The sequence below is a fragment of the Tachyglossus aculeatus genome, chromosome 2 (assembly GCF_015852505.1).
Source record: "Tachyglossus aculeatus isolate mTacAcu1 chromosome 2, mTacAcu1.pri, whole genome shotgun sequence".
NCBI classification, from domain to species: domain Eukaryota; kingdom Metazoa; phylum Chordata; class Mammalia; order Monotremata; family Tachyglossidae; genus Tachyglossus; species Tachyglossus aculeatus.
In genome coordinates, this window is record NC_052067.1 from 41,016,594 (window position 1) to 41,042,093 (window position 25,500).

General features: G+C 43.1%; 1 protein-coding gene and 1 non-coding gene across 3 annotated transcripts; both read left to right on the forward strand.

Annotated features, from left to right (window-relative positions):
• The first annotated feature begins 6,412 nt into the window (after positions 1-6,412).
• On the forward strand, positions 6,413-23,750 carry CCK (cholecystokinin). 2 transcript variants are annotated; one of them, XM_038773011.1, is made up of 3 exons: positions 6,413-6,544; positions 8,163-8,381; positions 23,003-23,750. In XM_038773011.1, the coding sequence occupies exons 2-3, from the start codon at positions 8,165-8,167 to the stop codon at positions 23,134-23,136; spliced, it is 351 nt and encodes a 116-aa protein (XP_038628939.1). In that variant the 5' UTR covers positions 6,413-6,544; positions 8,163-8,164; the 3' UTR covers positions 23,137-23,750. The 2 variants fall into 2 exon arrangements, with proteins under 2 accessions (XP_038628939.1, XP_038628949.1); XM_038773021.1 differs by having other exon boundaries at positions 6,430-6,554.
• Positions 23,751-24,086: 336 nt separating this feature from the next.
• Positions 24,087-24,224, forward strand: LOC119924424. The gene has a single exon (XR_005449138.1). It is a non-coding gene; the product is annotated as a small nucleolar RNA SNORA7 (small nucleolar RNA).
• The last annotated feature ends 1,276 nt before the right edge of the window (positions 24,225-25,500 follow it).

Sequence of the window (25,500 nt, forward strand, 5' to 3'; positions counted from 1 at the left end):
CCTTCTGGGACAGGGACTGTGTCCAACCTGATTTTACTGTATAATAATAATAATTATGGTATTTGTTAAGCACTTACGAGGCATTGTCCTAAGCACTGGGGTAGATATAAGATAATTGGGTTGGAAGCAGGCCCCGTCTCACTCAGGGCTCCCAGTCTTAATTCCCATTTTACAGATGAGGGACCTGAGGCACAGAGAAGTTCAGTGACTTGCCCAAGGTCACACAGCAGACAGATGGCAGATCCAGGATTAGAACCCATTACCTTCTGACTCCCAAGCCCATACTTTATCCACTAGGTCAGGCTGCTTGGCACATAGTAAGTGCTTAGCAAATACCAGTATTATTATAATTATTATTATTCAAGGATATTACAGAGTTGGAAATTTACTTAGGCAGAGAATGTAGATCCCAAGAGTGGATTAATAATAATAAAATAATAATTATGGTATTGGTTAAGTGCTTACTATGTGCCAAGCACTGTTCTAAGCACTGGGGTAGATGCAAGGTAATCAGGTTGTCCCACATGGGGCTCACAGTCTTTATCCCCATTTTACAGATGAGATAACTGAGGCACAGAGAAGTTAAGTGGCTTGCCTAAGGTCACACAGCAGACAAGTGGCAGAGCCGGGATTAGAAGTGATGTCCTCTAACTGCCAAGCCTGCGCTCTTTCCACTGAGCCACGCTACTTGTCCTCAAGCAAACCTGTAGAAATCCAGCTCCACAGCCCAGCATCAAATGCCTGTTTCTGTTTATTTTGTGCTTGGTATTCTTATACAGGTCACGGGGAATCATGTACAAAGACACCCTGAATCTGTTAAACACATCACTCACTTTTCTAGGCCTACTAAATCTTCCACCAAACTCCTGAAAAATCTCTTTAACAGCGCACCCAATCAATCAATCAGTGATAGTCACTTAGTGAAACAATCACAGTCCTGGTTTCCAATGTAGATCTAAGATTTCTCTAAAGGAATAGATAAAACAGTTATTCTGATTTGGAAACACCATTCTCACGAGGGTAATTTAATGGGAACTCATACAACTTCTACAAAGTTGAAGAATTTATCTAATCCATGGTCTGCCAAACTGTGCCACAGGACTCCTCCCTGAAGAATACTGGCTGAACTATGAATTGTTTTAGCTCAAGGTATTGGGAAAATGTGAATATAGATCCTCTCAGAGGGGTTGCATTGATCTGATACATTGCAAGATTAAAATGATCCTAGGAAAGTTATTAGGAACCACACAGGAATTTTGAAAAGATCCTTCGCTCATAAACGAAACTTTGGGTAAATACATTAGGGAATTTAGGTTATAAACTCCTTGGGGGCAAGAGATTGTGCCTCTGTTTTACTCACTCAACAGTATACTGCACACAATGAACTAAACAAATACTATTGATTGTTTGAATGATTGGGAGCTAAAATGAAAAATTGTTCCAAAAATGAATTTGGGAAATCTTCCCAGTTCAAGTCCCAGTGGTAGTAGCTATATGTTTCCTAACTGATACATCAGTCCACAGTGTGGCTTAGTGGAAAGAGGTCTGTCTTGGGAGTCAGAGGTGGTGGGTTCTAATCCTAGCACCGCCACTTATCAGCTGGATGACTTTTGGCAAGTCACTTAACTTCTCTGTGCCTCAGTTACCTCATCTGTAAAATGGGAATTAAGCCCCACGTGGGAAACCCTGATTATCTTGTATCTGCTCCAGTGTTTAGAACAGTGCTTGGCACATAATAAGCACTTAACAAATACTATCATTATTATTATAATACAAAGAACATCAGCTACCAAGACTATTTACTCATTCTTAAGAGCCATTATTCTCTCAAGAATAATGGGAAAATAATGGTTCTTAAAAAGCCCACCCTGGCACAATTCAAGCCTTTTTTTCATGGTATTTGTGAAGCTCCTACTCTGTGCCAGAAATTATTTTAAGCACTGGGACAGATGCAAGATAATCAGGTTGGATACAGCCCCATCCCAAACAGGACTCACGGTATTAATCCCCAATTTTACCGATGAGGAAACTGAGGCACAGAGAAGTTAAGCGACTTTCCCAAGTTCACACAACAGCTCCTTGGGAATTAGAGCCCAGATCCTCTAACTCCCAGGCCCATGATTTTTCCTCCAAACCATGCTGCTTCTCAAAAGGACTTCCTTAAAACAGAGTGTTTCCTCCAATACATTTGTGGCCCGACAGAAATCTCCGAACCCACTTCAATGCAGGGTGTCCCAGAATAAATTCAAGATCTGTGAATGATCAAATAATATACAGCATCATGCCTATCTCAAAGTCCTTGCTTCAGAGGACAGACGATACCACACATCCATCCAGCAATGGTATTTGTTGAACAATTACTGTTTGAGGAACCCTGTATTAGAATCGGTGGACTTGATTACTGCCCTACAGGATCTTACAGTTTGTGAGCAAAGAATAATATCTGTAGTTTATTTATTTATTTTTTAATTAATGTCTGTCTTCGCCTCTAGACTATAAGCTCACTGCGGGCTGCGAATGTGTCTGTTCATTGTTATATCGTGCTCTTCAAAGCGCTTAGTACAGTGCTTTGCTCACAGTAAGCTCTCAGTAAGTACAACTGAAAGAACAAATGAATGAAACCTGATTAACTTGTATTTATCCCGACAGTACAGTGCCTGGCACGTAGTAACAAATACTTAAGGAAAAAAAATAAATAAATACTATTACTATAACTACCACAACTTTCTATCATTAAGAAGGTACAGCATGCCTCCAGAACTCCCTGAGATTCACACTCTGAGGGGTGAATATGTTTATTGCTTTTCTATGCAACACACTGCTGTTCCTGCACTACTGTTCATTGTTTCAGTTGTATCAACCTGTTTGTATTATATCTACTCCAGCACTTAGTTCAATGCTTGGCACATAGTAAACGCTTACCAAATACCACCATTATTATTATGTTGCCAACTTGTACTCTCCAAGCGCTTAGTACAGTGCTCTGCACACAGTAAGTGCTCAATAAATACGATTGATTGATTGATTGATTGAGGCTGGAGGAGAGGAGAAAGACACAGGAGATGAAGTCCTGGAGAAAGGTTTGAGAGCAAGTGGGCCAACAAGCCAGAGAATCAGGGAACCGGCAGGTGAGCGGAGAGGAGCAAGCCAGTGGAGCAGCCAGTGGGCCAGTGAGCCAGGGGGCCTGCGAGCCAGTGAATTAGAGCCAGCTGGCCAACAAGGCAGTGGATTAGGTATCCAGCAGCCCAGCAAGCAAAGTAGCCAGAGAGTCTATGGGAGAAGGAGCCAGAGGGTCAGCGGGCTAGCTCGCCAAGGAGACAGAGAGCCAGAGGGTGAAGGAGCCAGGGGGCCAGCAAGCCAGCTTGCCAAGGAACCATTGTGTGGTACTCGCCAACTGGATGGTCTACAAGGCAAGAGAAGCAGCATGGAGTGGTGGTAGAGCAGGAGCCTGAGAGTTAGAAGGACGTGGATCCTAAGCGTAGCTCTGCCACTTGTCTGCTGTGTGACCTTGGACAAGTCACTTCACTTCTCTGGGGCTTATCTAGAAAATGGGAATTGAGACTGTGAGCCCCATGTGGGACAGGAACCGTGCCAACTTGGATCCCAAGCGCTTAGTACAGTGCTCTGCACAAAGTAAGTGCTCAATAAATACGATTGAATGAATGAATGTTTGTACATATTTATTACTCTATTTTACTTGTACATATTTATTCTATTTACTTTGTTAATATGTTTTGTTGTCTGTCTCCCCCTTCTAGACTGTGAGCCCGCTGTTGGGCAGAGACCGTCTCTATATGTTGCCAACTTGGACTTCCCAAGTGCTTAGTACAGTGCTCTGCACACAATAAGCACTCAATAAATACGACTGAATGAATGAATGAATGAATGATTTGCTTGTATCCACCTCAGAGCTTAGTATGGTTCCTGCCACATAGTAAGCTCTCAACAAATACCACCGTTATTATTAATAATAACCAGAGAGCCAGATAGATTAGCATATTTCGGACACATAATCAAGAAGACTAATTCTCTGGAGAAGACACTAATGCTCAGAAAAGTCCAAGGGAAACATGGAAGAGGCAGGCCAGCAGCTAGATGGATAGAGACCTTAATGATAATGAAGGAAGAACTATTAGAAACGTTATGGATTATGGCAGAAGATAGGATTCTGGAGAAAATATGTCCACAGAGTCTCTTTGAATCAGAAATGACTTGACGGCACTTGATAATGAGAGTCAGAAGGCAAAGGAGTCAGCAGGCCAGTGGGCCAGCTTGCTGAGGGTCAGTGGGCCAGGGGGCCAGTGAGCAGTGCTAGCCCAATCTTTCCGCACCCTCTTCTGTCTTCTTCCCTGGACCCTTCCACTGCTCCCCACTTTCCTGTGGAGCACAGGAACGCAGAATCCACCCACTCGGCACACCGTGTCCCCCAGCCTTTCAGAAACTTCACCATTTAGATTTGTTCCCTTTACTCACCCCTCCCTCAACCCCACAGCACTGATAGCCCTTCCCGTAATTCATTTATTTGTGCTAATGTTTGTCTCCCTCTCTAGACTGTAAGCTCTTTGTGGGCAGGGAATGTGTCTACCAACTCAGTTCTATTGTTCTCTAGGCACTCCATAAATAGTAATGATTGATTGATTCACAATAATGATAAACTCTTGGCTAATATCCGTACAGTACAATGTGGCTGCATGAAGACCGGAGTTGCCAGAGAAATAAAATAGAATAATTATACCCTGACTTGGAGGGGCCCATTTCTTCCAGGAAAATCAAAGCATCCTTCCGAGGGGTAATTCTGATTTCTCCCAGGTAATGAGGTAGGAACAGTAATTCTACCTGTCTACTCAGTGACTCATTTAGTGCTCTGCTCTGTCCGCAACTCCCCGGGCACCTAATTTTCTTCTAGAGAGTCACATAAGCACGGGTGAGGATAGGGTCCTTAATCTCCATCGTCCTCACATCCTTCGGTGGCAGGGAAAGTAGTAACAGTATTTATTAAGTGCTTACTGTGTGCAGAGCACTATATTAAGTGCTGGAAAAAATACAGGTGGGAATTAGACATCTCAGGGGGCTCACAATCTAAAAAGCACATATTATTCCCATTTTACAGATGGGAAAACAGAGGTCCAGAGCACGACTTGCTGTACAAGATACCAGCCCTAGAGTTACTCGTTTCATACCCCTGGGAGCAATCTAAAGGCTTCCTCCCCGCCTTGAGTGTAATTTGGCTACAGTTTGGGAAGACCAGGAGTAATAGAGAAATAGGTAGCTGCATTTCTAAATTTAACCTTCCCCCAAAACCACCCAGTGTGGGTCGAATGGTTTAATAGGCCCCTCCGAAGACTTATATCCTGCTTAGACCCTTTGTTCGCCTCAGTGTACACCAGGAAACTGGTCAAAGGCAGATGCCTGATTCCACACCCACTGAAATGTCTCCACCACAAATTGTTTCTTTTTCCCTGTTCAAATGTTCAAAGAATCCACAAGATTCAAGTGTCAAAAGTTTCCAAACTTAGCTTTCTACCACCATATTGTTTGGGATCATGACTGGTTTAATTTAACTCTTATCAGTGCTGCCTCTGTCACCTAAGGCTTTGACATTGAAAGCCTGAAATATATCATCAGTGAACCAGTGATATTTACTGAGTGTTGACTAGTTGCAGTACACTAAGCACTTGGGAGAGTACAGTACAATAGAATTGGTAGATATGATCTCTGCCCTTAAGGAGCTTACAGCCTAGTGTGGGAGACAGACATTAAAATAAATTACAGAGAGAGGAAACAGCAGAATAAAGATCAGTTTAGACACTTTCATTCACCACTCGATTAATTTGTACTCCATTGTTGGGGGTCTGGTTGTGGTGAGTGACCAGATGGGACAGAAAGTGGAAGCAAAAAAAGAGAGGAAGTCCAAAAGTGAATTTGGTTCTGAAATTCAGACTCCCTACCTGCATTAAACTTTCAGAAACCCATTCCTGCCAGCCTTGAATGTTTTCCACTACTCTGGCCTTGCAGAAAACTGAATTCCCCTAAAATTCCTGTCATTAATCAAAATTACTGTAGCTTGTACAGATTTAGGAGGAACTCTAAAAGTGGTGCACAGGATAAATGAAATTTTCCCCTGTGGTCCTCACTCTTGGAGTGGATGGGGGGCAGGATCACTCTTGGAGTGGATGGGGGGCAGGAGGGGGGAAGAAGGAGGAGGAAGGGAGGGAGATGGAGACCAGAAAACCTAGAGGAAAGCAGAGACCGACCAAAGAGAGATAGAATGAACTTCAGCAAGGGAAGGGTTAAGTGTTTTCTTCAATGGAAGATTTTGGAACCTTCTCCCCCAGGAGTAAGATGAATTTATTATGACCCTATAGCATAGATCTGACCACGTGTTGATCCCTCATCTGCGTCAGCACTGTGTAAATAGATGACAGTACTACAAAGCCACGAGCTGGAGTATTTAAGAGGCAGCATTTCAAAGCCATCATAACATATCTAACCTGGACCCAGGGCTGTCTGAGTTGACACAGGAACGTGCTCCACTAATTTAAAGGTAGGATTGGGTGAGTTTATAATTTCCCTTAATCGCATCTTTGCTTAGCATCGGGATCTGTGCAACTCGTCTATTTCTCATTCATCTCATTTTAACATGCATTTTTTATGCTTTATTCTCTTCCATGAGGCCAGTTTAAGGACATAAATATTAAAAACGGAGGTTCTTAAAATCTTAAAAAGTGTTGTCATATCATCATCCAAAAGATTTTAATCTTATTTATCAGACCATTTTTAACCTTCGCAGAAAACTCCCTGTATCTTAAAATAAACTATCTGAGTTTAACCTGGGTTAATTTCAATGTGAGACCTCAAGTGTACATGGACGTAAATATAGAGAACAGTTAAAATTGTTGGTTTTTTTAATCCAAGATCTCTTTAAACCTAATTTTTTTCAGATAAGAACAGGGGTTCTTGTTGTAGGATAATTAAAAGGAACATTGTATTTTATAAGGTGTTTATCTTACTGTTTGCTACTACAACTATAGAGTTTAGTCAGTCTTTAAGAACATTACACCTCAGTTCATTCTTCTAATCTCTCAAGTGGAAGGATGATGTTTTAATAATAAAATAATAGCAAAGATTCTAAGCCAGATCTCAACAAGATAAAATACACTGCAGCCTTTTAAAATACAGAGCTAAAATATTTTAAAGTTTAAATTTATTTTTCAAACAAATCACTGGAGGTGATAGAAACATGAAACTGGCCTGTTTGAGCCATGAAATAATAGAATGTCAGGCGTTTTTCTTCACAGTTGCTATACCACAAAACTGGAGACTCATTTCCTATTCCCCAAAAATGCACACTTCATTTGTGTGACTTTTCAATGTTTAAACCCAGAGGTGAGTTATCAGTTGAAATGTCCTTAAATATAATCTTTCCCATTGCTGTACAGTATTTTCAACTGGATTAATACTTCCCTACAAATCATCCCACTTCTCGCTCTTAAAAGTGCCTCCGAAAAGCAGAAATGAATGAGTCTTTATTGCACCTTGCCTCATTTTATCATTTCCATGAGGAATACATATTGCATTCTACGTCTCTTTCCACTCCCCCCTTTGGTGAAATGGAGATGTTTCTAGCATTCTGCTAGTAGTTTGGGTACATTCTCTGCAAACAGAGTGATTGAATCTCTTTTGATCCTAAAACTCAGTTCTAGGAACCCCTGCCGAATTTGAGGGTTTTTTTTTTCGCTGACAAGAGAAACTCTTGCTTACTCCCAGAGCTGGGCTTTCCAAAACTAAAATGAATTTAAGATTTGGCTATCTCACCAACTCCAGCATTGAAAAAGGAATGTCTGTTTGTAGACAAGCTTGTCGTGGGTAGGGAATGTGTCCGCTTATTGTTGTATTGTAATCTCCCAAGGGCTGACAGTAAGTATTCAATAAATACTACTGACTGACTGACTTGTCAGGTGCCATGGATTGAGATTATACTTTTCACCATCACCAGTCTCATCCCCCCACTTCATCTATAGGCCTAAACCTGGGGATAAATCCTGAGCCATTCCCTTCTTGGATCCAAGTTGCACCTGCATATGTAAGACTCAGAAAGCAATGCATTCCAACTTAACCGTGTCCTTCTCCCTAACGGTCTCCCAATTCCTTTCCTCCTTCAGCAATGTACAGTGGCATCTGCATCTTTGTGGTCCTGGCTGTCCTCTCAGCAAATTCCTTCGGACAGCAGACTCCCGAGTTCAGTCATGGTAACCCAGCAGCGGAGGAACTGGAGCAGAGTCTGACAGAATACCACCGCCATGCCCGGGCTCCACTCTCAGCCAGCCAAAGAGTCAATCCTCAGGTCTTGTTGGCCAGATTTATCCAGCAAGCCAGGAAAGGTAACAACCTTCCTCTCTCCCCTTCCTCCCTCTCCCCTCCCTCCTGATTGTCACCATTCTGCCCAAAACAGGTCATTTCAAATCTCTTGAGGAATTCACTGTAGCAGGCCTCGGGTCGAAATCGCTGTTTATGGGGAAAGATTTTGCCTTGAGCTTTGTGAAAGCATCAGGATGTACCATCTTTCCACTGAAGGCATGGGGCTCTCTGTGCATTTGAGAGAGGAAAAAAACCCACAATGTAACCATTTTAAAGGCTTTAATAAAGTCTGTGGGTCTCTTCAGATGGAAAGGACTAATTAGAGGATCCGGTTGTCAACAGCTAGAGAAACATTTGTGGAAAAAAGGCTTTTAAAAATGTAGTGTGAAACTGACTTGTTTAATGCTCTGAAACTATCTTTGAGTTATGACTTGAGCCCTTATTTAGAAATGATAGTGCAAGGTAAATGTTAGGGTATCTTCAGTGCTGAGAAAATGCTAGTACCATCAAAAGAAAAATCAGAACCAGAAGAACCTGCTTGGCCTAGTAGAAAGAACTCGAGACTGGGAGCCAGAAGACCTGGGTTCTAATCCCGGCTCCACCGCTTGCCTGCTCTGTGATCCTGAGCAGGTCACTTAACTTCTCTGGATCTCAGTTTCTTTATCCCTAACATGAAGATTCAATGCCTGTTGGCCTTCCCATTTAGATGGTGGGATAAGATTTTTGTCCAATCGTTTTAATTTATACCTCGCCCAGGGCTTGGCTTATAATAAGTGTTTAACAAATCCCACAGTTATTACCATTCAACAAAGTGTTTTATTGCCCTAAATACACTAGCAATGTGGGTTATTTCCAAGTGTTTCCAACACCTTTTCTCCATACCATCTGAGAGCTCTGTTTTCATGCCCTTTAAAAGTATGGCAAAGCTGAGCTCATGGAATAGTCACCAGATGGTATCTAAATGACAACAGTTGAAAGAGGACAATTTAAAAATATTTTTGCCGCAAAGTGTGAAAGAGAGGAGAATAAGTGCATTTTCTATTTAAGTAGCCAAGTGCTTATATAATTTCACCCAAGGGAAAAGAGTCAGTATGGCATTCTACTGAAAGGCCCAGCTAAACCTGTAAAACTCTGCTCGAATGAAATAACTTGATATTCAACAGTTTTATTTTACTCTCCCAGGCAGTGCTCCGCACACAAAAAGCACTCAATTAAATACCACTGATTGATTGAATGATTTTACTTGTTGAGCAGAGATTCTCTCAGACAGCAGTAATGAACATTTTGATCATGTGGGGTACTTGAAAAATAGCTTTATGCTCTGAACCCAAAACACTGTGGAAAAGGGCTCTGCAGACCTTCATTAAAATTAATATTCATTGAGCATCCACTAGGTGCATTGCAGAGCGAATACAGTACTCAAATTCTCTGAAACGGAAAAAAGCACTAGTAAAATATTTTGCTTCCTTGTAATTTGAAAAGCTTGGCAATTATTTGAAACAGGTCTGTTTGTACATCAACTTCACATCATTGAGTAATATGTCATCAGATACGTTTAACCATTTTATTCCTCTAGATTTTGTGGAAACAAAAGGTTTATTCATAAGTTTCCTTTTTAAACGCATGATGCACATCAGATACTATGAACTTGAAATCCATGTACCAAAGGTTTTGGAAAGGGGAGACAGAATGAACAATATTTTATAATGTATTTTTTTTTAATCATTGGAAAGCAATGTTTTGGGTTGTTTCACTTTATATTAACCCAGTCTGGTAGCTGATTAGTTTATTCCCAGATAAGGAAACAGCACAACTTCTACTGGCAACATATTACAGCAGCTCCCGACTCTTACGATCAAAGATTTTCCTACCAATCAGTCAATCAAGCAATGATATTTATTGAGCACTTACCATGTGCAGAGCACTGAACTATGCACTTGGGAGAGTACAACACAACAGAGTTGGAAGACGCATTCCCTGATACAACACAACAGAGTTGGAAGACGTGTTCCCTGACCGTGACAGTTTACAGTCTAGATGGGGAGACAGACGTTAATATAATTAAATCATTTAATTGTATTTATGTAAATATGTACTTGGGTGCTGTGGGGCTGAGGGTGCAGTGAATACCAAATGTTGAGAGCATTGATTCCTTTTTGCTGAACTGTAAATCTTTTGCAAGAATCAGGGGAATCAGTCCATGTTTGAATCGTTAATCATCAATTGCATTTATTGAGCGCTTAATGTGTGCTGAGCACTGTACTAAGCGCTTGGGAAGTACAAGTTGGCAACATATAGAGACAGTCCCTACCCAACAGTGGGCTCACAGTCTAAAAGGGGGAAGTCTAAGAGGGGGAAGCATCCCACATACCCAATCAAGTGGGGTAGACTAACCAATTCTACAATTCTTAAAACATAGTTTTTAAAGAGATTTAGTGTGGCACATCTCCTCCAAGAGGCCTTCCCTGACTAAGACCTCATTTCCTTTTCTCTTACTTCCTTCTGTATTACCCTGAATTTCTCCCTTTATTCACCTCCCATCCCTGAGCCCCACAGCACTTATGTACGTATCACAATTTATTTATTTATATTAATGCCTGTCTCCCCCCTCTAGACTGTAAGCTCGATGTGATCAGGGAAAGTGTCTGTTATGTTGTAGTTTTCCAAGCACTTAGAGCAATCCTCTGCACACAGTAAGTGGTCAATAACTTCGATTGATTGATTGACTGTTTGGTTAATTCTCTGATCTCTCAGGACATAACATTTGCCATATCTTGAGACTTTCCACAAGTTTGGCTTCTAATACCCCTGTAAAGTGTTTTATGTTTAAAGATGCTAAACCAGCAATCAGTGGACCGCTTGTTATCATAATCAATCAATCAATTGTATTTATTGAGCTCTCACTGTGTGCAGAGCACTGTACTAAGCGCTTGGGAGAGTATAACAGAGTCGCCAGACATGGTCCCCGTCCACAAGCAGTTTACAGACCAGAGAGGGAGATAGGCATTAATATAATTTTCAGAAAGAGAAATGATAGAGTATTAAGGATATGGATATCAGGGCTGTGGGACTAGGGTTGCAGTGAATAAAAAGCAAATGCTTAGACTTAAGCTTAAAAATCACATTTGGCAATCAGTGAGTTTTCTCGGCAATTTTTTGTGCCATCTCTCAGTCTGAGCAATTGTGGCCTCCTCTCTGATTAATTGTGAGTTATGCTCACCTTCAGAAGCTTCCCTGGAACTTATATCCACCACCCCCTCCCTCTTGCTTGTCTCTCTATGTAGTCAATCAATTAATCACTCAATCAATCCATCATATTTACTGGGTGCTTACTGAGTGAAGAGCAATCAATTAATGAGTAGTATTAGTAGTATTCATTGAGTGCTTACTAAGAGCAAAGCACTGAACTGAGTGTTTGGGAGAGTGCAAGCAGCGTGGCTTAGTGGAAAGAGCCCGGGTTTGGGACTCAGAGGACATGGGTTCTAATCACGCTCCACCACTTGTCTGCTGTATGACCTTGGGCAAGTCACTTAACTTCTCTATGCCTCAGTTACCTCATCCGTAAAATGGGGATTAAGACCATGAGCCCCGCGGGGGACAACCTGATTACCTTGTATCTACCCCAGTGCTTAGTACAGTGCTTGGCACATAGTAAGCACTTGACAAATACCATTATTATTATTATTATTATTACAATATATCAGAGTTGGTAGACATGTTCCCTGCTCACAAGGAGCTTAGAGTCTAGACCGGGTGACAGACATTAATAGAAATAAAGTATGGATAAGAGAGTAAATGCTGTGGTGGTGAGGGAGGGGTGACTCAAGGGTGCAATTCCGGAGAAATTCCAAGTGCAACGACGATGCAGAAGGGAGTGGGAGTAGGTAGATCCCAGAGTTGCAAGAATATCCTGCTGCTACACCAAGCACCTCCCCTTCATTCACTTATTTGTTCATTCAATCGTATTTATTGAGCACTTACTGTGTGCAGAGCACTGTACTAAGCACTTGGAAAAGTCTTGTCTTAGACTCTGGTGGTGCAGGGAGGGAATCCAGAGAGGGCAGGGTTTTCGACAAGATCTGCCCCAGTAGTTCTGAGAGAGCTGGGAAGTCATTCATCAGCCAGTTCTTCCAGTTCAGAAGAAATCTATGATATAATAATAATAATAATGGTATTTGTTAAGTGCTTACTATGTGCAAAGCACTGTTCTAAGCACAGGGGAGGTTACAAGGTGATCAGATTGTCCCACGGGGGGGAGTCACAGTTTTAATCCCCATTTTACAGATGAGGTAACTGAGGCACAGAGAAGTTAAGTGACTTGCCCAAAGTCACACAGCTGACAGTTGGCGGAACCGAGAATTGAACCCACGACCTCTGATTCTGAAGCCCGGGCTCTTTCCATTGAGCCATGCTGATGTGATAGACTGTAACAGCTTCAGGCTACTCTGACAAGGAACCACAGTTAATCATGCGTTTTTTAATTATGGATGTGCAGTTTACAGTGGCTCCTCTCAGTGTTACACCTGGAGAGTTTCCAGTATCCTACCAGTCTCAGCTATGGGACGGAGAGTGAAGCAGAGGCCTATCCATTCCATTCCTAGCTTGGGCAGTGGCTAGAGAGTGGAAGGCAATCTACTACAAGTCAAAACTCCCCTGTGCTGGGCATGGAAGAGAGTCTAGGGTGGAGATTCAAATTGACCGCACAGAAGAAGGTAATGATAAACCACTTCCATATTTTTACCAAAAAAACCCTCTATGGTTATGCTACCAGACGATTGCAGATGGAGGTGGGACGTTCTGGGAGAGATGTGTCCGTGGAGACGCCATGGGTCGGAAATGACTCGACGGCACAAGACAAGACAAATTCAGATAGTGCCTGTGAGCTGACCTCAGATCCCTTAAAGTTATTTTGATGTTTCTGTTTTTTAGGGTTTCTTTCTTTTTTTATGGTACTTGTTAAGCACTTATTATGTTCCAGGCACTGTACTAAGCAATGGGGTATTTACAAACTAATCAGCTTGGATATAGTCCATGTCCCACTTGGAGCTCACAGTCTTAATGCCCATTTTACAGGTGAGGTAACTGAGGCACAGAGAAGTTAAGTGACTTGCCCAAGGTCAGTCAGCGGCAAGGGGGTAGAGCTGGGATTAGAAGACAGGTCCTTCTGACTCCCATGTCCTTGCTTTCTCTAATAGGACATGCTGCTTCTCAGTTCTGATCCATATTTCACATTTTTGGCTGGGTTTAATGAGAGGAGGGCCTGATAGAAATTATGGGGGGCTTTTTCTACAATCCCCCACAACTCTCCCAAGAATGTACCTTTCAAACAGTGTTTTGGTTCCTGATATTCTTATTTTTCTGTCTTTCTTCTGAAAAGAGAAGCATTCTTTAAGGGAACCATTCACAAAAATAGCATCTCTCTTCACAGAGGGACATGACCACATTTTTTTAAAAGCTCTAGGTCAGAAAACAGATCAACACCAGAATATTTTAAATTTTAATGGTATTTGTTAAGTTCTTATTATGTGCCGAGCACTGTTCTAAACCCTGAGGTAGCTACTAGGGCACAGATGGACACAGTCCCTGTCCCACCTCACAGTCCAGGTAGGAGGGCACAAAATTTAATACCTTTTTTACAGATGAGGAAACTGAGGCACAGAGAAGATAAGTGACTTGCCCAAAGTCACACAGCAGACATGTGGCAGAGCTGGGACTAGAACCCAGCTCTCCCGGGCCCTTGCTCTTTCCACTAGACCATGCTGCTTCTCAAAATCATTTTTAAAATGATCCTATTGACCACTACTCTCAGGATCAATGGAGTATGCTCATGCATGCGACAAAACTGAGAAATGGATGATGACCTATCTGGAAATTTCTACCAGCTTGGCAGAGAGTCAGTCAACATTTATTGCTGCCCTGGGATGTGGAGAACATGGGGTAGATGGTTGGAGGGTTGAAGTAGAGAAGCAGAGAAGCAGCATGGCTCAGTGGAAAGAGCACGGGCTTTGGAGTCAGAGGTCATGGGTTCGAATCCCAGCTCCGCCACGTCTGCTGCATGACCTTGGGCAAGTCGCTTAACTTCTCCGAGCCTCAGTTACCTCATCTGTAAAATGTGGATTAAGACTGTGAGCCCCACGTGGGACAACTTGATCACCTTGTATCCCCCTCAGCGCTTAGAACATAGTAAGCGCTTAACAAATGCCATTATTATATTATATTATTATTATTATAAGTAATGGCTAGTCTTGGCTTTCTGGATGCTTACAGTTCGAAGGGACAGAGAAACATGGCTGTATACCTAAAAACTTCATAGAAAAACACAAGTCCTGGATGCATCTTCATAGGTTCATATATGTAGCTTGGAAAAGAGGGATTGGATGGACAGAATTGCTTGGGCACTGGAGAGGAGTCAGGGTTATTGGAATGTTGGGAGGCAGAGAGAGTTCAGTTAGGAATGGCTTTTTGGAAGAGGAGAGTCTTAAGCAGAGTTCTGTAAAGTTTTGAAGGAGGGAGTTCTCCCACGAGAAGTGATTGGACAGTGGGAGAAGGAATAACAGGTTCAGAAGATGGCAGATCGTAATAGTAATTTTGGTAATAATAATAATAATAATGGTACTTTTTGAGGGCTTACTATGTGCCAAGCACCATTCTAAGCATTGGGATAGATACAAGTTAATCAGACTGGATACAGTCCCTGTCGCACATGGAGCTCACACTCTCAATCCCCACTTTACAGATGAGGTAACTGAGGCACAAGAGAAGTTAAATGACTTGCCCAAGGTCACACAGCAGACATGTGGCAGAGCCGGCATTAAAACCCAGGCCCTTCTGACTCCCAAACCTGTACTCTTTCCTCTGGACCGCAATGCTTCTGTGGTGTTTTGTTAAGTGCTGGCAATCTGCCAGGCATTGAAGTAAATACAAGTTCATTCATTCATTCATTCAGTCGTATTTATTGAGCGCTTATTTTGTGCAGAGCACTGTACTAAGCGCTTGGGAAGTACAAGTTGGCTCAATCGGCGCTTAGAACAGTGCTTTGCACAGAGTAAGTACTTAATAAATGCCATTATTATTGTCAGACACCAGTCCTGTCCCACACAGAGCTCACAGTCAAAGTGGGAAGGACAACAGGCATTGAAGCCCCATTTTGCAGATGAGGAAAACAAGGCACAGAAAAGTGAAGCCACTTGCCCAAGGTCACCCAGCAGGCAGAGTGGGATTAAAAACCAGGTCCTCTGACCTTCAGACCCGGACTCTTTTCACTAGGCCATGCCGTTTTGTAGGTTTGCCAGCTTTGGGGCGAGGATCCCGAATGGGCGTAGCAGGAGTTGCCGTGAGGAAGAGTCCAGACTTGAAGTGGAAAAGCCTTGGGCTTGGGCTGGGACTGGGAGAGCAGTGAGGAAGAGACAGATCCAATGAATGAAGGAATGAATCTGGAATAAGGAACAAGGCTAGGTAGCGGTCAATGGAAATGGAAGAATCAAATATGACTCGAAGGTTACTAGCAACAGAGACAAGCAAAAAAGTGATCCTCCCCAACAGGGATGATGAAATTGGGTAGAGGGGCCAGAGAAGCAGTGTTGCTCAGTGGAAAAAGCCCGGGTTTAGGAGTTGGAGGTCATGGGTTCTAATCCTGGCTCCATCATTTGTCTGCTGTGTGATTTTAGGCAAGTCACTTCACTTCTCTGTGCCTCAGTTACCTCATCTGTAAAATGGGGACTAAGACTGTAAGCCCATGTGGGACAACCTGATTACCTTGTATCTCCCCCAGCGCTAAGAACAGTGCTTGGCACATAGTAGGTGCTTAACAAATGCCATCATTATTATTATTTGAGCCGGGTAGGGGGAGAGGGTTGAGAGTCTTTGCCGTATCTAGTTTCAAATGGCTTTATCAAAAAAAAAAAAAATGAGTGGAAGAATCTCATTTTTTAAAGCCAGAAAAACGAGATGAACAATTGCTAGTTTCTGTACCCTCCCTGGGGAAATAGATTGACTGATCTAATTGGTAGTTACTGATCTAATTTCTTTGATTTTAAAAAGTGAATATTTTACATTCTGCAGAGAGACGTGAAGGATATCTTTGTCAAAACCTAAATCTAGTAGAAGGAAGGATGAATAGGAAACTAATTCCTAATCCACAGGACCTTGTCTGGATTCACTCTCCACATTGCCGCTCCCTCCTCTCCAGCCTGGTCGTGTCCCCGGCTGGCCCGTCCCCAGCACGGCCAAAGCTGCCCCTCTTCGTCAATCGTCAATTGTATTTATTGAGCGCTTACTATGTGCAGAGCACTGTACTAAGCGCTTGCCTCTTGCCACTTGTAGACGGAGTGCCCGGCCCACCTTCCTGTGGGCAACACAGATGCACCAAGATAGAAGCAGTGTGGCCTAATGGATAGAGCTCCCAGGGATTCAGAAGGACCTGGGTTCTAATCCCAGCTCCACCACTTATCTGCTGGATGACCCGGGGCAAGTCACTTCACTTCTCTGGGCCTCAGTTACCTCATTCATTCATTCAGTCATATTTATTGAGCGCTTACTGTGTGCTAAGAACTTGGGAAGTACAAGTTGGTAACGTATAGAGACGGTCCTTACCCAACAGCGGGCTCACAGTCTAGAAGGGGGAGACGGACAACAAAACAAAACATGTGGACAGGTGTCAAGTCATCAGAATAAATAGAAATAAAGCTAGGTGCACATCATTAACAAAATAAATAGAATAGTACATTTGTACAAGTTAAATAAATAGAGTAATGAAATCTGTAAAATGAGGATGAAGACTGCGAGGCCGACCTGGGACAGAGACTGTGTCCGACCTGATTAGCTTCTATCTACCCCAGCACTTAGTACAGTGCCTGGCGCATAGGAAGTGCTTAGCAAATACTAGGTTTTTTTTTAAAAAAAAAGCAGGCACTCTCTCTCTCTCTTTCTCTCTCTCTCTCTCTCTCTCTCTCTCTCTCTCGCCCTCTCGCCCTCTCCCATGCGGCTGCAGAGAGGCATAGAACATCTTTCCTAGGGGTTTCCAACCTTGGAGTTAACCAAAATGTGACATCAAATGCATCTCATCAACACCAGCCTCCTACCTTGGTGTTAAAAACAGGGAACGTGTCTGCTCATTCTCTTATATCATTCTCTCCCAAATGCCTAGATTAGTGTTCTGCACATAGTAAGAGCTCCAAAAATACCATGGATTAATCGATTGATTGTACCAGTAAGAAATGTTCTCCATATTCACTCCTGGGTAGGAGAGAGTTTAAGGGAATTAATGCAGACTGGCACCTGTTCTAGAGAAGCAGCGTGGCTCAGTGGAAAAGAGCAAGGGCTTTGGAGTCAGAGGTCATGAGTTCAAACCCCGGCTCCGCCAATTGTCAGCTGTGTGACTTTGGGCAAGTCACTTAGCTTCTCTGTGCCTCAGTTCCCTCATCTGTAAAATGGGGATGAAGACTGTGATCGCCCCGTGGGACAACCTGATCACCTTGTAACCTCCCCAGCACTTAGAACGGTGCCTTGCACATAGTAAGTGCTTAATAAATGCCATTATTATTATTATTCTTAAAATCTTCAGTGGGCAAATCCACCAAGTGAATAATTCACTAATGTTTGATCCAGAGATGTCAGGATAGGAGTTAAAACACTAAAATCACAGCTTCAGAGACTTAACTAATAGCTTTTCACACATCCCAAAGGCCTATATAGGATGTTGCCCTGTGAGGAGCAGTAAGCTACAAGGATCCAATTGATCTGTCAGTCGACAGAATTTACTGGACATGAGTGCAAAATACTCATCTGTTGGGTAAGCATGGCCACTCCATCCACTAAGCCATGCTGCTTCTCCAACTTCTCGTTGCCTCAGTTTCCTCTTCTGAGAACGAGGACTAAATACCTCTTCTCTCTCTCTTCCCCCTTACACTGTGAGCCCAATGTGAAATAGGAACTGTGTCTTATAATTACAAGATAATTCTCTTGTTTGGTACAGTGTTTAGAAGCAGCGTGGCTCAGTGGAAAGAGTAGGGGCTTGGGGGTCAGAGGTCATGGGTTCAAATCCCTGCTCCGCCAATTGTCAGTTGTGTGACTTTGGGCAAGTCACTTAACTTCTTTGTGCCTCAGTTACTTCATCTGTAAAATGGAGATGAAGACTGTGAGCCCCACGTGGGACAACCTGATCACCTTGTAACCACCCCAGCGCTTAGAACAGTGGTTTGCACATAGTAAGGGGTTAACAAATGCCATCATTATTATTATTTTTAGAGAAGCAGTGTGGCTCAGTGGAAAGAGCACGGGCTTTGGAGTCAGAGGTCATGGGTTCAAATCCCGGCTCCGCCAATTGTCAGCTATGTGACTTTGGGCAAGTCACTTAACTTCTTTGTACCTCAGTTACCTCATCTGTAAAATGGAGATGAAGACTGTGAGCCCCACGTGGGACAACCTGATCACCTTGTAACCACCCCAGCGCTTAGAACAGTGCTTTGCACATAGTAAGCACTTAATAAATGCCATCATCATCATAGTAGATTCTTTAACAAATAATAATAATAATGGCATTTGTTAAGCACTTACTATGTGCAAAACACTGTTCTAAGTGCTGGATAATAATAATGGCATTTATTAAGTGCTTACTATGTGCAAAGCACTGTTCTAAGCGCTGGGGAGGTTACAAGGTGATCAGGTTGTCCCACGGGGGGCTCACAGGCTTAATCCCCATTTTACAGATGAGGTAACTGAGGCACAGAGAAGTTGAGTGACTTGCCCAGAGTCACACAGCTGACAATTGGCAGAGCCGGGATTTGAACCCATGACCTCTGACTCCAAAGCCCTTGCTCTTTCCACTGAGCCACGCTGCTTCATGGTTATCCTCTACACTGTAAGCTCATTGTCGACCAACTCTGTTGTACTGTGCTCTCCCAAGCGATCAGTCAGTCAGTCAGTTGTATTTACTGAGTGCTTACTGTGGGCAGAGCACTGTACTAAGCACTTGGGAGAGTACACTATAACAGAACAGTGCTTTGCACGCAGTAAGTGCTCAATAGTTACCATTGATGATAATGATGAAGGAGTACAGAGGGATGGGGCCCACCTCATCATCATCATCATCATCAATCGCATTTATTGAGTGATTACTATGTGCAGAGCACTGTACTAAGCGCTTGGGAAGTACAAATTGGCAACATATAGAGACAGTCCCTACCCAACAGTGGGCTCACAGTCTAAAAGGGGGGAGAGAGAACAAAACCAAACATACTAACAAAATAAAATAAATAGAATAGATATGTACAAGTAAAATAAATAAATAAATAAATAAATAGAGTAATAAATATGCACAAACATATATACATATATACAGTTGCTGTGGGGAAGGGAAGGAGGTAAGATGGGGTGGATGGAGAGGGGGACGAGGGGGAGAGGAAGGAAGGGGCTCAGTCTGGGGCTCCTGATAGAGAGCTAGGAAGTTCCATTTCTCAAATTCATGTTCCCCTTCTTTCCTCCTATTGTGAAAAAGAAGGGAAAGCCTCCCGCCGTCTCGGCATTTGCCGAACCAACCGTTCCTCGGGGAACTAGCCTGGAGGAAGGGAGGATGGCAGAGCCTGAGGTCCCAGATGCCCTGAGAATTTCAGGGCATTACGCCACTCATTAAGCCATTTTGAGAGCCCACTGTTGGGTAGGGACCGTCTCTATAATGTTGCCAACTTGTACTTCCCAAGCGCTTAGTACAGTGCTCTGCACACAGTAAGCGCTCAATAAATACGTTTGATTGATTGGTTGATTGCCTTTCTATGTGGCAGTTCTTCTTCCAGTGCAAGGGCTTCCGGCTTTCTAATCTCTGTCCCAGCAGAGTTTCCTTTGAAGATTTGGTCAGTTCAGGTCTCCAGCACTGCTGAGGCAAAACAGTAAACTAGTGCAAATTGCCCCCCAAGTTCTACTTTTGCGACACCTTGTACTTCACACCTTTTCTTTCTTTATTTATTAAGCGCCTTTCATTTATCAATCGTTCAGTCATATTTATTGAGCGCTTACTGTGTGCAGAGCACTATACTAAGCACTTGGGAAGTACGATTCAGCAACAATGGGTTCACAGTGTAGAACAGGGGAGACAGACATCAAAACAAGTAAACAGGCATCAGTAGCATGATTATCAATAAACAGGATTTTAGATATATACACATCATTAATAAAAATGAATAGAATTATATGGGAAGCAGCTTGACTCAGTGGAAAGAGCCCGGGCTTCGAAGTCGGAGGTCATGGGTTCAAATTCCGGCTCCGCCACTTGTCAGCTGTGTGACTCTGGGCAAGTCACTTCACTTCTCTGGGCCTCAGTTCTCTCATCTGGAAAATGGGGATGAAGACTGTGAGCTCCTCGTGGGACAATCTGATTACCTTGTATCTACCCCAGTGCTTAGAACAGTGCTTTGCACATAGTAAGCGCTTAACAAATACCAACATTATTATTATTATATATATACACACAAGTGCCTCTAAGCTCTGGGGTAGATACACGTGAATTAGGTTGGACATAGTCCCTGTCCTGCATGGGGCTCACAGTCTAAATAGGAGGGCGAACAAGAGAAGTGAGGCACAGAGAAGTTAAGTGACTTGCCCAAGGTCACACAGTGGCAGAATTGCGATTAGAACCCAGGCCCTTCCAACTCCCAGGCCCATGCTCTTTCCACTAGGCAATGCTGCTTCTAGACTCTGAGCCTGGTGTTGGATAGGAACCATCTCTGTATGTTGCCAACTTGTACTTCCCAAGCACTTAGTACAGTGCTCTGCACACAGTAAGCGCTCAATAAATACGATTGAATGAATGTTTCTGGTCTTCTGACTCCAACACAACATGGCGGGTTGGGTTGACATTGACCAGTCATCAATGATGCACGGTATTAAGAGCACGGGCAAGTACAATATGACAGAATCATTTATTTCTATTAATGTCTGTCTCTCCCTCTCCACAGTAAGCTCGCTGTGAGCAGGGAATGTGTCTACCAACTCTAATCTATTATCCTCTCCCAAGCATTCAGTACAGTGCTCTGCACACAGAAAGCACTAAGTAAATATGATTGATTGAATGATATGTTCCCCGCTCACAGAGAGTTCACTGTCTAGCCCACTGTTGGGTAGGGACCATCTCTAGATGTTGCCAACTTGGACTTCCCAGGCGCTTAGTACAGTGCTCTGCACGCAGTAAGCACTCAATAAATATGATTGATTGATTGATTACTCTATTTATTTATTTATTTTACTTGTACCTATCCATTCTATTGATTTTATTTTGTTAGCATGTTTGGTTTTGTTCTACGTCTCCCCCTTTCTAGACTGTGAGCCCACTGTTGGGTAGGGACCGTCTCTAGATGTTGCCAACTTGGACTTCCCAAGCGCTTAGTACAGTGCTCTGCACACAGTAAGTGCTCAATAAATACGATTCATTGATTGATTGATTACTCTATTTTACTTGTACATATCTATTCTATTTATTTGATTTTGTTAGGATGTTTGGTTTTGTTCTCCATCTGCCCCTTTTAGACTGTGAGCCCACTGTTGGGTAGGGACCGTCTCTAGATGCTGCCAACTTGTACTTCCCAAGCGCTTAGTACGGTGCTCTGCACACAGTAAGCGCTCAATAAATACGATTGATTGATTGATTGATTGAAGCAAACATTAAAATAAATTATGGCAGGGAATTGTGCCTGTTATAGTGTTATATTGACTCTCCCAAGTGCTTAGTACAGTGCTGTGCACACAGTAAGCGCTCAATAAATATGATTGACTGACTGACATGTACTAAAGGGCTGTGGGGCTGAGGGAGGGGGTGAATAAAGATTAGAAATCCAAGCACGAGGATGGCACAGTAGAGTTTCAGCTAGAATATTCCTTGGCCACTTCCCCGATGGTCCGAGAAAAGCCCTTCCCATTGCCGCCACCCAAATGTAAAGCTCGCTGTGGGCAGGGAATGTGTCAGTTTATTGTTGTATTGTACTCTCCCAAGCGCTTAGTGCAGTGCTCTTCCCAGAGTAAGTGCTCAATAGATACGATTGGCTAAATGAATGAAACCCCAGAGAGCAGCGATTTGGGGGAACTCATTCATTCGATCGTATTTAATAATAGTACTAACGATGGTATTTATTAAGCGCTTGCTATGTGCAAAGCACTGTTCTGAGCACTTACTGTGTGCAGGGCACTGTACTAAGCGCTTGGAAAGTACAGTTCGGCAACAAATAGAGACAATCCCTACCCAACATCGGGGAATTTGCAATGTCTACCCTTAGAGAAAGAACAGCAGGAACCCTACTGTCTAAGCTGTGACCAGTGAAGGTTCTCACCCCATAGGGCAGCATGGTATAGTGGATGGAGCACGGGTCTGGAAATCAGAAGGTCATGGGTTCTAATCCTGGCTTTGCCACTTGTCTTCTGTGTGACCCTGGGCAAGTCACTTCACTTCTCTGTGCCTCAGTTACCTCATCTGTAAAATGGGGATTGAGACTGTGAGCCCCACATGGGACAGGGACCGTATCCAACCCGATTTGCTTGTAACCACCTCAGTGCTTAGTACAGTGCCTGGCACTTAAAGAACATCACAATAATAATTACTATTATTATTAACCTTTCTGCTTCTTTCCCCTCTCCTCACCTTGATTCCCCCCAACCCCTTTAGGGTCTTCTGAGAGAAAGCCAGTCTTCAAAAAGCCCAAGAAGATGGATCCCACTCAGAGGATAACTGACAGGGACTACTTAGGCTGGATGGATTTTGGGCGCCGCAGTGCAGAGGAATATGATTACTCCTCCTAAAAGCGCCAGGCCCTCCCCAAGTGGGCCAGCAAATTGTGGTTCGTCGAGAAGGAAAAAACAATTAAAAATAATTTTTGTCGTCTCTGCAGATTTGGTGTTCTAAAATTGTATTTAGGAAATTCTTGGTGTGAAAATCCGTCCCTGAAACTAACCGGTGCAGATGTAGGGGTTTCCAAAATATGTTTAAAAAATGTTTCCTGACTTCTGTTTTCTGATTCTGCCCTGCTGATCCGATATTAAAATGATTTCACTTCTCTGTCTTGTCCTGTAGCCAGTGGATGTTTCACAACAAATTGCAGCAGGTCACTTTCCCTGAACATTCCTGCCAGCGAGTGTTAGTGCTCGAAGATGACATAGAGAGGTTCCCACTCCGGCAAAGAGCCAGAAAGACTGAAAACCCCAAGCCTGTACTTGTCTCATTTGGTTACTGGGGAATTAGAAGTCATTAAGCTTCAACTCTCCGCAGACTGCTCTGCTTCTCATGAAGTTTGAGTGCTTTAAGTACTCTTACCATTTGCTTGGCTCTTTATTCCCCCTTCCTTTTCCGTGGTGACCTTATATGTGACCATTCTGCTAACTGCTACAATTCATGGAATAAATGGAATGTTCCCTGCCTTGTGGTGAGTTATGCCTTTATCTTGGGAGCTAAAGTCCGAAACACGGTGGGAGGGAAAGGCAGGTTAAACAGTTGATCTAATATAGAAGTCTTGCAAATGGGAATCAAAAACGTACCAGCCCACAAAATGATTTCTGTCCCACTCTTCCCGTTCAGTACAGCCTGGAGAACTACGTAAGGATTAACTGTTGGGCAGGGACCGTCTCTTTATGTTGCCAACTTGTACTTCCCAAGCGCTTAGTACAGTGCTCTGCACACAGTAAGCGCTCAATAAATATGATTGAATGAATGATTAATAGAGACACCAGTTTTCTGGAGGTGCTAAATCAACGATCCCCTCTCAAGGCCACACCTGGAGAGTTTCCAGTCCTCTACCAGTCTCGGCTACGGGAGGGAGGGTCAAGCAGAGGCCTACCCCTTCCATTCCTAGCTTGGGCAGTGGCTAGCGAGTGAAAGGCGATCTGCTACAAGTCAAAACTCACCTGTGCTGTGCCTCAGTGGCACCGGAGAGAGTAGAGGGTGGAGACTCAAGTTTACCTTGCAGAAGGTGGCATTGTTAAACCACTTCCACGTTTTTACCAATACACTACCAGATCGATTGCAGATGGAGAGCGGCGCGTTCTGGGAGAGGTGAGTCGGTGGTGTCGCTATGGGTTGAAAATGACTTGACCCCATAAGACAAGAAAATCAATGATATTTTTTAAAGGTATTGATCAAGTCCTTAGTATGTGCTAGGCACTGTACTAAGCACCTGGATAGATACAAGCTAATCAGGTTGGGCACAGTCCCTGTCCCACATAGCGTTCACGGACTTAATCCCCATTTTACAGAGGAGGTAACTGAGGTGTAATGAAGTTAAATGACTTGCCCAGGGTCACACAACCGTGGCAGAGCTGGAGTTAAAACCCAGATCATCCTCTGACTCCCGGCCCCATGCTCTCTCTGCTGGGCCATGCTGCTACTCTTATTGAGTGCTTAACTGTGCGCAAAACACTTCACTAAAAGCTTGGGAGAGTGCAACAGAATAGAGTAGTAAGGCATGATCTTGCTACCCTCAAGGTTAATTTGGACAAGAGATCCCAGGCTATAAGATCTATCATTGCATCCTAGTAGATCCAATCCCTTTTTTAGGAAGAGCATCTGAAAATCATTTCCCTGAACCAGCAAACAGGGAGGCAAATATAAAATACAAATATGTTTAGCTCCAACAGAGCCCTAGTGATTTATATAATAAATACTCATTCCAATAAAATGCCCCACAGTTTTGAGTATCATGCATATCTCCATTCTTTCTTTATGGCATTTGTTAAGCATTTACTATGTGCCAGGCACTGTACTAAGCAACGGGGTAAATACAAGCTAATGAGACATGACACAGTCCATGACCCACGTGGGGCTTGCAGTCTTAATTGTACAAATGAGGTAACTGAGGCATAGAGAAATTATGTGACTTATCCAAAGTCACCCAGCAGACAAGTGGCAGAGCCAAGATTAGAACTCAGGTCTTTTTGACTCCCAGGCTGGTGCTGTATCCACTAGGACACGCTGCTTTTCCATTAATTATCATATTTATCAATTACTGTGTATCAAGAACTGTGCTTAGCACTAGGGTGAAACAGAAACTGTGAGCCCTATGTGGGACAGGAACTGTGTCTAACCAATTATCTTATATTTACCCCAGCACTTATAAGAGGGTATGGCATGTAGTAAGTGCTCAACAAATACTATTATTACTTTTATTATTATTA